At 48.3% G+C, this 13,804-nt stretch overlaps 1 protein-coding gene across 14 annotated transcripts in view; it reads left to right on the forward strand.

The window, feature by feature from the left end:
- Positions 1-13,804, forward strand: part of Obscn (obscurin, cytoskeletal calmodulin and titin-interacting RhoGEF) — a 126,554-nt gene that overhangs the window by 20,095 nt on the left and 92,655 nt on the right. For 13 of the 14 annotated variants that reach the window (XM_041663919.1, XM_041663920.1, XM_041663924.1 and 10 more), the window contains exons 13-15: positions 6,379-6,654; positions 7,418-7,693; positions 10,178-10,453. In XM_041663919.1, coding sequence (XP_041519853.1) covers positions 6,379-6,654; positions 7,418-7,693; positions 10,178-10,453 — 828 coding nt within the window. The remainder of the gene's footprint in view (positions 1-6,378; positions 6,655-7,417; positions 7,694-10,177; positions 10,454-13,804) is intronic. The other variant, XM_041663925.1, reaches the window with a different exon arrangement.

Here is a 13,804-nt window from a genome sequence, read left to right on the forward strand (position 1 = left end):
AGTCATTTGGGAGGAAGGATTGTAAGTTGAGAAAATGTCTCCATAAGACTGGCTTCTAGGCAGGTTTGTGGTCCTTTTCTTAAACAGTGACCTCCCAGCCCACTGTGTGCAGTGCCACTCCTGGGCAAATGGCTTTGGGTGTGTAAGAAAGCAGGTTGGCATGGGAAGCAGGTGCACAAATAAATCCTCTTCTGCAACCCAGAGCTGATTGTCCAGTATGAGCTTTGGTAGCCAAGGCGGCTCAACAGGGATGCCTGTGGATGAAGTTTGAACATGAGGCTGGAGTGGAAGATCCCTTGGATGGATGCTTGTTTCAGTGTAGTGCTGGCATATGCTGCACACAGATTAGCATTCTGAGCAGTTAGGGAGGAACATGGCATGAACTCATTCTTGAGAGAAAAGGGGCGTCAGCAAGTGAGAGCAGACCTGCTTTAGGAGGATTCCTAAGGTACATTGTTTGAAGGAATTGCCAGAGACCCTCTGGTGGAGAACTTCAGAGTTGTCCTAGGTATGTGTTTGATTCAAAGAGAGATGAGAGAATAGAAGAATCATAACTGGAGTAAAGACCTTTCTTTGAGAACTGGTTAGTTCAGAAACCTTAAACTTGAGTGACCTCAATGGACAGTGAAGGGATCACAGGTGAAATCCCCCAAAATAATTTTGTCTAGTTTTATACATTAAAAGAAAACTCTTTACACAGTTGAAGAAAAGAAAGAAGGAAAGAGAAAGAAAGGAAGGAAGAAAGGGAGGAAAAGGGAGAAAGGAAGGAAACAGGCTGAGCGGACCTTGAGGAGCACTTCTCCATGGCCTCTGCATCAGCTCCTGCCTCAGGTTCCTGACCTACGTTTTTGCCCAGAGTTCCTTCATGGTGGACTGTGCTTGGGATGTATAAGCTGAAATAAACTCTTTCCTTCCCAAATTGCTTTTGGTCATGGTGTCTTACAGCACCCAACACCCTGATTAAGACAGAAGTGTTCCAGTCAGGACCTTGTATGGTTTGCTTCATATTGGGGGCTGGATCATCTTGAGCCTGGAGGTTTATGTCTTTCTGTTGTGGGGATTCTTGGTCTTGGCTGTTTTGTCCCATCTCCCATCTGTCCTTGGAAGGGCTCCTGTGACTCTGGCCGACCCTTTCATATTCTTACACCCGTTGTCACACATATGCTTCTCTCTGCCTAGTTATGATCCTCTGTGCTTCCGACTAACTAATCTTATGTTGTAGTACACATAAGGACTGCCAGTACCACCGGAAGTAGGTGTGCTTTTAACTGTTGCATTTTCCAGCGTTATCATTTCTGTTTGATAACAGATTCTATGGATTCTTGTGCACACATGCGTGCGTGCACACACACACACACACACAATACACACATACACATTCTGGTGTTGAATCCAAGGCCTTTTACAACCTACTTACATCCTCCACCATTGAGCTCTATCCTCACCACGTCACCACGTTTGGTTTTATTCCTTCTATGACTGCACTCTTGTCTGTCAGCTTTATTGAATGCTGTTGCTGCTCCTGAAAGGGCAGCCCCATGACCCACCCATGTCCCACTAGACCCCACCATTTTTGCAGTTGGGGGCTTTTCTCATATCCATTCCTGTCCTGGTGTGACAGAGAATTTTTTTTATTGACTTAGACACATTTGATGCTCCGACTGCTGATTGTGCTGATGTCCTCTAGTCCCTCTATTTGCTGGGTGCTCCAGGCTTTGTCTTTGAGGCCACCAACCAGCTCCCAATACATGACACAGAGTCTTCTTATTAGTTTGAATGCTCAGCCTAGCTCAGGCTTGTTTCTGGCTGGCTCTTTTAACTTAAATTAATCCGTGTCTCTTTATGTCCTTTTGCCTCGGGGATTGTTACCCTTTCCCCTGTATGTCTTACTTTTCTTGCTTCTGTCTGGTGACTGGCTCCGGAAGTCTCCCTTTCTCCCTATCTTCTCTCCCCTTTTATTCTCTAGATTCCTCCTCATATTTATTCCCTCTGCCTACCCCACCCCACCTAGCCTTTCTCCTGCCTAGCTGTTGGCTGTTCAGCTCTTTATTGGGCCAATCAGGTGCCTTAGGCAGACAAGGTGCAACAGATCTTTACATAACTAAACAAATGGAGCACAAGCAAATGTAACACTTTTTTCTTTTCTTTTCCCTTTTTCTGTCTTTCTTTTTTCTTTCTTTCCAGACAGGGTTTCTCTGTGTAGCCCTGGCTGTCCTGGAACTATCACTGTAGACCAGGCTGGCCTTGAATTCACAGAGATCTGCCTGCCTCTGCCTCCCAAGTGCTGGTATTAAAGGCCTGCACCACCTCCAGGATCATCTTTACTTTGTTAACAAAGGCAGCATAGACAAATATAACACATCCTTATATAGTTAAATATTCCACAGTTGCTGGGTAGGTGGGGAGCACTCAGTATTGGAGCTTTTCCAGGGGCCTGGTGCAGCTTGCTCATGGTTGCCTATCTCTCATCTATCCTGAGTCCTGGGCAGACTCCTCCTAGGACTTCTGCAGCCAGCCACCCTCCCCCCTCCAGCATCTTTACTGCTCTCTGCTTGGGTTTGGGTGGCTGGCTTCTCATATGGGCATGCGTGCTGGCATTTGATTCCCCATGTGTTGAGATGGGAGACATTTACAGGGTTTGCCTCATGGGAGGTGCAGGCCATGGAACTTCTAGCTTCATGAGTAGCTAATGCAGTGGGCCAGGTCTTGTGGGACTGGTGTGGATGGGTTCTCCCGAGTGTCTGTCACCTCTCAGGTCCCTTTCCTGTAGGCAGAGCTTTCATTGGTACCACCAGCCAGATCTGTGCCATCAGCTGGCTCCCAAATCACCACAGAGACTTAATATTAATTACAAAGCTCAGCCGACAGCTTAGGCTTGTTTTTGGCTATTAACCCATTTCTATTGATCTGTGTGCTACCCTGAGACCCGTTTACCTCATCTACAGACTTCCCATCCTGTTTGCTCTGCATCTCCTTAGACTCCTTAGCCCTCTTCCCACATCCCAGACTCTCCCACCCAGTCTCTTCCTGCCGAGCTATAGGCCAGGCAGCTCTGTATTGACCAATGAGAGTGATGCATCTTTACAGTGCACAGAGACTGCTCCACAGCTCCCTCTTAGTCTCCCCCCACTGCTGCTCTCCTCTGTGCGTCCTCATTAGAGCCAAGCCAGTCCCAGGGCTGTTTCCTTGAACCTTTGGAAGAATGAACTGAACAAACCGGTTTAGTTATTCGTTTATTTTAGTGAAGTAGCAGCCTCAGGCTTTTTGTTCTAGCAACACAAATTGACTCAGGTAGCTTTGTAACCTCTTAGGCAGCTTCACAACTCACCCACCATGGAAGGAAAGTTCTAGAGTGTGGACTCTCACCCTACACTATTCATTGGGGGTTTGTCCTCATAAATTTGAGTTCTGTCTATAGGAGATGTCAGCCACCTCATTGATTGCTTTCCTATTTGTTTGTTTACTTTGTGGTCCCTCCCACCTTCTGTTTCTTGTAGAACCCTGTGCCTAGACTCAGGTCTGGTTTCACTGTCACACTCTAGCTAGCATAGAAAGGCAGGGCTGGGAGTAACCAGGTGTGATAGACATTTTTCCCCAGCACTCTGTGCCACAACTCAGATACCCAACCCCTCCCCCCCCTCCCTCCCTCCCTCCCTCCCTCTCTCCCTCTCTTCCTTCTTCCACCTCTCTCTTCCTCCTTCCCTCCCTCCCTCCCTCCCTCCCTCCCTCCCTCCCTCCCTCCTCCCTTCCTCAAGACAGGATTTCTCTGTGTGTCTCTGGTTGTCTTGGAACTAACTCTGTAGACCAGGCTGGCTTCGAGCTCACAGAGATCCATCTGTCTCTGCCTCCCTGAGTGCTGGGCACCTACTTTCTTGCTCACAGTTCCTACCAATGGTGTAGATCTTTTGTATGTCAATGTTCTACTTGTCTCCCTGTGTGTCCCTTAAATACTACTGCACACCAAGGTCCCTGGCTGTGCGTGCCTTAGATACCACTCACCACCAAGTCTAGGTCACCTGCTTCCTTTACTGTGCCAGCTCTGATAACAACCTTGTTTCATGGATGTGTGCACCTTCATCTTCATGGTATAAGTTTGTGCCCCGCCCATGAGACAGTGAAGTGTGAGCCTCTGTGGTTCACTGCCTTCCTAGCTCTGGTTGCCCCTCAGGAGGCCCTCTGCTGACCTTGCCTGTGGAGATAGTTGAATAAATCAGCGAGGTGCTTCCCCAGCCTGGGATTGCATTTTCTCTTCACCTGCATTTTTTTCTACATAACATGTGCCTTTGAAGATTTTATGCTAATGAAAAAATTACAGCATTTCCTATGTAAATTGTCTTAATAAAATATTCATTTATAATTTAATGTAATTAAATTGCCTTTGCAATTCATGGACAAATCATTTTAATTTTAAATGAAAGCATCTTACAGATGCAGAAGTGAGCAGAATCATGGAAACCGGTGCTATATGACTATGACATAGGCTCTGATTAGAGACAGATGAAGCATGCACAGGTTAAGAACATGGATGACAGCAGGCATGGGGTGGGAGATGGAGGACCTGTTAATAGAGCAGTGTCCCTTAAAGCTGGAGAGCCCTTTGTGCTGATTCCATCACCAAAGATGTAGCCAAGGATGGTCTTAAGACACTCATATTTTTATTTATGTGATGTATATGCCTTGTACGGGTATGTGCGTATGAGTGCAGAGAGGGTGTTGGATCCCCTGCAGCTGGAGTCACGGGCAGTTGTGAGCCACTCAACATGGGTAATTAGTTACTTTTCTACCTCTATGACAAAACACCGCAAGACATACTCATAAAGAAAGCATTTAATTGGACCATCGTGGTGGGGCAGTGTGGCAGCAAGCAGCAGGCGTGTTGGCTGGAGCAGCTGAGAACTTACCTTGATCTTCAAGCAGGAGGCAAACCGAGGGAGACATGCAGGGAAGGGTTGGAGACTTTTGTAACCTCAAAGTCTGCCAGCAACACACTTTCTCCAAGACCAAATCTCCTAATCCTTCCCCAAAAGACCTTCCACCAATTGGGGACCAAGTATTCAATCCGGGGGGGGGGGTGCATTCTCCGTCAAACCACCTCAGTGGGTGTAAGAGCAGTTTGAGTTCCTCACCACTGAGCCATCTCCATGGACACTAAGTATGTTTATAGCAGCTTTATTGGTTGTATCTCCAGGTGAATGGCCCAAATGAGCCATAAGAAGGAATGTGAAAGTCGTTCAGTTACAGTTTTTATGTGGTACAACCCATGGACTGGTACATAACTCCTATGCTGGTGCATGTAGCAGCGTAAAGGAACAAGCTTCCTGTTTTAAAGACAGACTCTCACTATGTAGCCCTGACTGACCTGGAACTCACTGTGTAGTCCAGGCTACTTCTGTCTCCCCAGTTAAAGTCGTGTACCACAATCCCTCACCTAATGAAGAAATGATAGGTAGCATGGATGGGTCCTTCAGACAAGCCAAACCAAAACACACAAACCCGCCAGAATATAACAAAATAAACATGATGAAGAATTTGTTGTTGGGTGATTTCCCATCACGTGGGTACCACAGAATACAGTCACACAAATGGAGACAGCTTTAATGTTGCTGGGTAAAACTACCTTAAGGGACCATCATCGTAATTTTGGGGTCTGCCACTGAGTGGAGCAACACTATAGAGCATGTAACTGGCCCAACAGATGTGAACTCAGAGCCCAGGCAGAAGGCTCTGTGTGTGTGTGTGTGTGTGTGTGTGTGTGTGTGTGTGTGTGCGTGCCTACACCTGTGTATGTATCTGAGTGTGTGTATGTGTTTGTGTGTATGTTGTGTGTGAGCCTGTGTGTATGTGTGTGATTTTGTACTTCTCTCTCTCTCTCTCTCTCTCTCTCTCTCTCTCTCTCTGCCTGCCTGCCTATGTAGTGACAGTTTGTGGATGGGGAGCTGAAAAGCTCTGTTTGTTCATAGGTTCTGTGCGGAGAGAGAGGTGCATATGAGGAGGTTCACTGAGCTGAATAGATGCTTGTGCATACTTTATGTATGGATAAAACCAGCAGAGAATGAGGCTATAGTCCGCAGAGCACACAGTGTGCCAGCTCTGGGATGTATCACAGAGCAATGGGATCTGCCGCAAACATTGCAGAGACACAAAGGTAGAGAGCTGGAATAGCACAGCCACTTTCTTCTGGATCTTGAGTTAGGATAACTTCCAAATGCATATCTGAGCCACCGAGACAAGACACTGTATCTGTGAAGACAGTCTAACATCTCACTGGACACCTGATGTCCATGACTTCAAGGACACAATTTATGGAACCTTGCAGAATTGGTGTCTGTGAAGTAGGTAACATTGTCTCTCTCCCTGTGTGCCTGTCCTTGTCTCCAGAGCCCAAGTTGGTGTTTGCCAAGGAGCAGCAGGCTCGCAGCGAGGTGAAGACAGAAGCAGGGGCCAGTGCCACTCTGAGCTGCACAGTGGACCAGGCCCATACTGAGGTGACCTGGTTCAAGGACGGGAAGAAGCTGAGCTCCGGCTCGAAGGTTCAAGTGGAGGCCTCGGGCTGCGAGAGGAGGCTGGTGGTGCAGCAGGCAGGCAAGGTGGATGCTGGGGAGTACAGCTGTGAGGCTGGGGGACAGAAGGTCTCCTTCCGTCTGGATGTCACAGGTGGGTGCCAGGGTTGTGCTCAGTGGGCTATTCCAGGACATTTCAGGTATCTTGGGGTGGTGTTCTCCCTGTCCTTAGACCTCAGTGTTTGTTTGTCTCCGGGTTCTGGAAGCCCTCGTTGGCCATATCATAATTCCCATGAGACCATGAATGTGTGACCAACCCTCTCCACCCTGTCCTTGAGTCTGGGAAAAGGCCATACACCATGTGGTCACTCTTTCCTGCTTGATTTTATTGCATTTTGCTGTCTTGCACTTCCTCTCCGCTGTGGTTCAGAAAGATGTGGGTTTCTGGTTTGGGATTGAGGTGGCTGTTCCTCCCAACTGTGCCTCCTCCTGCTGTTTGTGGTCTCTGAATGTAAGAGGGCTGGGAAGCCATGGATGGCCTGAAGTTTCTGGGAGTTCCAAGACAGGGAAGAGTCAGAGTTCTGTCCTTAAATGTCAGGATAGGTATTGTTAAGGGACACTAGCAGTGATGGCCTTAAGGGCTACAGTAGCTCACCTGCCAGCTAGCATCAGAGTGGTCTTGCAGGTTCTTAGGGCAGTGACAAGATCCTGCATGCCCAGGCCTTCCACACATGAAGCTTCAGCAATGCAGCTTGGGTCCCATGTGACACAGAACCTTGTTTATAATCACACGATGATCTTTCAATTATGGGAAGTGTTGCCTTGGCCAGGCCTGGGCTCTGATGAGCCCCAGGCCCTGGAGAAGGGTTATGTATAATCTGCGGTCTCTGACCTTGTGCATCCCTATCTGTCCCCAGAGCCCAAGGTAGTGTTTGCCAAAGAGCAGCAGACACGCAGCGAGGTGAAGGCAGAGGCAGGCGCTAGTGCTACACTAAGCTGCAAAGTGGCCCAGGCCCAGACTGAGGTGACCTGGTTCAAGGACGGGAAGAAGCTGAGCTCCAGCTCGAAGGTTCGAGTGGAGGCCTCGGGCTGCGAGAGGAGGCTGGTGGTACAGCAGGCGGGCAAGGCGGATGCTGGGGAGTACAGCTGCGAGGCCGGGGGACAGAAGGTCTCCTTCCGTCTGGACGTCACAGGTCAGTGCTTATGTGTCAAGGTGGCTTGTTTGCAGGTGGTGGGAAATTCCCTGATGACCCCAGTGGTCCTAGTGTTTTTCTCCTTAGAAAAACTCTCTCTGCATATGGCTTCCTTTCCAGTTGAACTACCTGCTTTATGCTGGAATGTGTGTGAGAGAGAGCAAGATGCATGGGTCCCACAGTCCCTTTGGAGGGTACAATCCCAGTGACCTAGTATCCCACAAGACCCCTAAATACTAGATTTTCCACCACCTCCCAGCGGCACAGTCTGGGAACCAAGCCTCTAACAGGTGGGCCTTTAAGGAGCATTTCTGATTTAAACAGTAGATCCAAAGAAGAAAACAGGGATCCTTTGCTGCACCATGGGTCAGCCTATGCTAAAAACATGTAAAGAAGACATGGGTGTCTCAGTGCAGGGATTGGCAACTAGACTGAAGGAGCAGACGGCAGAGCTCAGGGTGGATTCCTGAGCAATGGATTCCCCACCCCTACCCCACCTACATTTCTCCTCTCCCCTATGGGACTCATGGAACAGCTGCAGACAGTATGATTGTTTCATGAGAGATTATGAGAGATTATTCAACCATACTGAGGAAACACTGGACCAGTGATCACCACATACAAACCCAACTATAGTTGGGTTCTAGACTTAGAATAGAAAGAGAAGCACAGAATCCTCAAAGTGACATGCATATATTCCTGTGACTTCACTTATGGACTGAATTTATCATTGTGAACATACTTAACATATAACGATCTACAGAGTGACAGTGAGGTGCAGCGTGGGATCTGATAACATGTCAATGATGCGCACTGGTCAAACTTGGGCAGTCTGTGTTTCCAGTTCCTTTGATGCTTATCGTGTTTTTGCTGGAAACATTCAATGTCTTGTCATGTAGTTATCATTGAAGTACTTAGGTTGTTCTGTACTGTACAGGTGAACACCAGAATTATGGGATGACTGTATGTGCCAATAGAATAAATGTACACTCTGGAACACACTTACACACACACACTTACACACACATACTCTTACACACACACACACACACACACACACACACACACACACGCTGGGCATGGAATACAGAGCTCTGTGCATGCAAGGCACAGCTCTACTGCTGAGCAACCTCAGTGCCCAGGAACAAGAGAACAAACACAGTGACCACCATAAAACACACATGAATATTTTGAAACTGAAAACTGAGTTAGGTCTTGTGAGATGGTCCAGCAGGTTTGGATGAGCTGGGTGAGCAAGCCTCGGACCCAGGTTCAATCCACGTAAGCTTGGAAGAAGAGAACATACCTACAATGTCGTCTGGCCTCCACCCGAGAGCTGTGTGTGACCCTCCTGGCCATGTCACATACAGCAGTGATACTAACTGAAAAATTAGAGCCAGAGACTAGGCAGAGCCTACCAGAAGCGGCGAGAAGACAGGTAGCAGAAGGGAAGTGTCTGGAGTGTATGCTGTTGTCAGTCCGCTACGTTGAGACTAGGAAATATGGACAGAGATCCTACGGTGGCTGCCTAGAAGAAAGGGTGCTATTGGAAGTTAGGCAGAAAATTGGCAGGGAAAAAACTGCCTAGTGACACCAGTAAGGAGTGATGGGGTGTGTGTCAAATTTTGATAGCCACTCTTTTCACTCTGAGTAACACTCCATGGGTTTTGCTACCCCCTGTCATCCATGGTTCTAAAATATATGGAAAATTCCAGAAATAAGCAGTTCACCAGGTGGAGGCCAAGGTGTCGCTTCACTTCTGTTCTCTTGGTCCATATTTTACTTGATAATGGTCTAGAGCATGGGCTTCTGTTACACTATGTTTCTTTAATTTTTCTATTTTATTACTAGTTGTTATGATTTTTTTGGGAGGAGGGGTTGAGTCAGACTCTTTCTACATTGCCCTGGCTGTCCTGGAACTCACTATGTAGAACCAGGTCAGCCTCGAACTCACAGAGATCCGCCTGCCTCTGCCTCCCAGGTGCTGGGATTAAAGGCGAGTGCTACAGCACCCAGATTTTTTTATTTTTTTTTATTTTTTGAGACAAGGTCTTACTATGCAGTCTTGAATGGCCTTGGTAGGAACTTGCTATGTAGACCAGCCTAGCAGCAAACTCACAGACATCTGCCTTTCTCTTTTTATTGAGTGCTGCGATTAAAGCCGTGCATCACCGTGTCTGGTTAACGAGTTTCTTACCAAGCCTAATTTGTTAACTAAACTTTTTCAGGGCCCTCCGGGAAAAACATCCGCAGTATCTGGTGCTATCTGCATCTGAGGCACCGTCTGCAGGTCTTGGGATGTATTCTGGATGGATGAGGGAGCTTGACTTTCCCTGTGTTTCGAGGCCCTGGGGTTTGTCCTGAGCACAGAGAGTGCAGGGCCTGGATGACATCTGCTGTCCGGCTGACCCTCCCAGGGTCTTTCCCACTGTGACCTTGCTGATCTAGATAGTGCTCTGACTTTGTGTTCCCATTTGTCCCCAGAGCCCAAGGTGGTGTTTTCTAAAGAACAGCAAACTCGCAGTGAGGTGAAGGCAGAGGCAGGCGCCAGTGCCACACTGAGCTGCAAAGTGGCCCAGGCCCAGACTGAGGTGACCTGGTTCAAGGATGGGAAGCAGCTGAGCTCTGGCTCGAAGGTTCAAGTGGAGGCCTCGGGCTGCGAGAGGAGGCTGGTGGTGCAGCAGGCAGGCCAGGCGGATGCTGGGGAGTACAGCTGCGAGGCTGGGGGACAGAAGGTCTCCTTCCATCTGGACGTCACAGGTGGGTGTTGAGATATCAGTTTGTTTGTGTAGAGATGATGACTGGATCAGGTGCATCGCTGACCACTGGGTTCTTCCTGTTACACTTTGTCTATTACCATCCTCTGCCCTCCCACCTGCTCTCTCGTATCCGTGAGGAAAACAGGCAGGTGTAGGCCTTCTTACATACCTTGAGTGGTGTCCACATGGTGTAGCTAGCTGTGTGTTCCAAGAGCCAGGCCAGCATATTTTGGTTGGTTCTGTTGGAATTAGTTGGTTCTTGGTTGTAAGGTGACCTTGTAACCTTTATCCGCGAGAGTGATCGTTCTTGGATTGAGGGCACTGGAAACTTCCAGGGTCTCTTCCAGAGCCATGTGTGCTTCTCCATAGCCAGAGCTGCCGCTTACTCAGGGTAAGGACAACTCACAGGCCAGGTACTCAGTCACACCTGTAACTGTCTCAAGGCTTTCTTGCTATTCTCAGTTTTTTGTTTCCTGGGCTCCCCTTCACTCCCTTTCCGGGGATTTGGAAGCCAGTCTCCCGCACACCTGTCTGTAGGAACCTACCTGCTGGTGGACGGTTGCACAGCTTCTGTGAAGTGCACAGAGCGGGGAGTGGTCACGTGCTTTGATAGACACATGTCAGGGCAGAATGGGCTTTTTGATCATGTCCTGGGCTCCTGGTGTTTTTCACTAGAACATTCTCATCATCAGCCCTTGGAAGATGATGCACAGAGTTAGTGTGGAGAAGCACTGATGTGGTGTGCGGCCATGTTGCTGGGAGAGCTGCCACTGACCGGAGTGCTAGGAAAAGCCTCAGTATGTCCCTGGTGGCTGGGTGCCACTGGGCCTCTGACTGGTTGCATAAAGATGGTGGAAACCTCATGTATTTTCCTTTTGTTAGGACGCTTAATGCTAAGTCATTGTAGGCTGAACTTCTGCTCTTACCCTGCAGGTTTGTGTTGTGTTCTTGGTGTCCTTAAGAGTTAGTTCCAGGACCCCCACCGCAGATGCAGGATCCTCGGATGTCCCAGCCCTTTATATAAAATGTTGGTGCATTTACGTATAACCAACACACATGTTCTGCACATGTTCTTCTAAGATATATTTCATTTTTTCAAATGATGTGTGTGTGCATGTGCGTGTCTCTGTGGGTATGTGTATGCGAGTGCAGGCACCTGCAGAAACCAGAAGAGGGCCTCAGATCCTCTGGAGCTGGAGTTACAGGTGGTTGTGAGCTGCCCAAACTCAGGTAGTTTGAAATAGAAGGAAGCATTTTTAACTGCCGAGTCATCTCCCCAGGCCCGTCTGTACACTAAAAAAACAAAACAAAACAACATCCTGCCATCCCCAAACAAACCAGATTTATTGAGTTCATGTATATGAATGTTTTCCTGCACGTATATACATGTGCCATGTGCATGCCTGGTGCCCATGGAGTTCAGAAGAGAGCCTCAGATACCCTGGAGCTGGTAGCTGTGAGTCACCGTGTGGCTGCTGGAACCAAACCCGAGTCGTCTGCAAGAGCAGCCTGTGCTCTTAACTGCACAGCCATGGGAACCTGTTCTCTCTGGACATCTCAGCTCCTGTCCTGGCTGACGGTATCCATCAGTGTCAGGGCCACCAGCTGCCGTCTATTATCCGGGGACTAATGACAAGAACAAGCCTGTGCTTCTTGTAGATGCCTTTCTGTCCCACCTCCGCATTTTCTGTTTGGTGTCGCTGAATCCGTGATGCAGAGGGCCAACCATACAGTTGTGAATACAACATACAGTTGTGAACACGGACAACTGTTAAAAAAGCCTGCTGTTTCATTGTTTGAAGAGACTATGACAGCTGATTTCATGGTTTAAAAAACTGGCGAGTTGTGACAGTTTGGCTGATTCCTGGAGAACCATGCCAAAGCTGACAGAAAAAGAAACTGAAAACTCAGACAATGCTGTAAGCCTTAACTAAATGGAAGCAGGAGTCTAAGAACTGTTTCAGGGGCAGGGTGTGCAGCCAGCAGGGATATCATTCCAGAAGTTCTGGAGACAAATCGTCCTTTACTTACAGAAGCTCGCTTGGGATACAGGAGGAATGCAAGATGGATCATTTTATGCAAACAATGTGACATGCAAACCAAACATGACAGGGAAAAGATGCAGAACTCAAGGCCACATCCACGCCAGGGCTGGATACTGAATGCCTGGTAGAAAATTGCTCTGCAGGAGTTGAAGGCTGTGTGGAAAGGGAGGCCAGGCACGAGGCATTGGCTCAACACAAGGCACAGGTCGGGCTCTGAGGGAAATGCACAGAGATCCAGATAGTGCAAGTGGCAGGATTTCATAACATTTACTCTCTTGGGACTGGTGAGGTGGCTGAGGAGGAAGGTGTTTGCTGCCAAGCCTGAGGATCTGATTCCCGGGACCCACATGGTGGGAAGAGAGAACCAACTCTTGCAGGTTGCTCTCTGATCACACTCATGGTGTGGCACACACATGCCTACATACACATACACAAAAATCACCATCTCATCCTGAAAACTCTTCAGTAAAATTCATCATGAATTCTTTACAGAAATCAACACCCATCCCCTCAACTGTGAAAGACAGAACTGCAGGAAACAGCAGCTAACATCCCACTTCGGGTGAGAGCTTTACCTTTGAAATAGCAACAAGACAATGCAGGGCAGGCCAGTAGGGGTAGAGTTGACTGCCACCAGTTAAGACCGTTCCTGAGGCCAACAGTGTAGTGAGAGCCTTGGGAAGGATGCCTCGCGCAGAAACCCAGCTTGCAGGAGACATCGCTCCCTCCAAACTCTGCAGCAAAGCCTTGGAAAGCGAAATTCTACAGAACACACAGGAACTGAAGGTGCACCGTTTTCTTACCTGATGCCCAACAAACGACATTGGAAGCCCAGTGAGGAAAAGGTCGGATATTTCTGAAGGACTGTGATCAACACCTGAAGAAGCTACTAGAAGCCACAAAAGACTTGATTTCATCCCTAGATCAGGATCTAAACGTATTTGTTTGAGTGTGACAATGACTGACAAACCGATGGCAAAGGTTCTGTGCTCTCTTGAAGATGAACGTCTGAGAGCGTTTCCTTCCAGAGATCAGCCCTCATCATAAGGCCAGACTAATAGGACAGCGGAACCAGATGTGGCCATAGGAGAGTAGAGCAGGATGAAAGTGGCTTCTGGACCAGCTCTTGACTGACAGCTGTCATAGGCCCGCCCCTCCTTTCCTGTGGACTAGTGTGAAGCATAGAGCTAGGACCACCTTCCCCTAAGGGCAGTGCACATTTGTTATTAGCCCTGGAAGTCTCCCTGCAAAGCATACGCTGTCGTCAACAGTGAGCTGGGTGACAACCTCAGAGAAAACCGATATGA

This window comes from Microtus oregoni, unplaced genomic scaffold (assembly GCF_018167655.1).
Source record: "Microtus oregoni isolate MIOR12 unplaced genomic scaffold, Mior012 000015F_ref0000493, whole genome shotgun sequence".
NCBI classification, from domain to species: Eukaryota; Metazoa; Chordata; class Mammalia; order Rodentia; family Cricetidae; genus Microtus; species Microtus oregoni.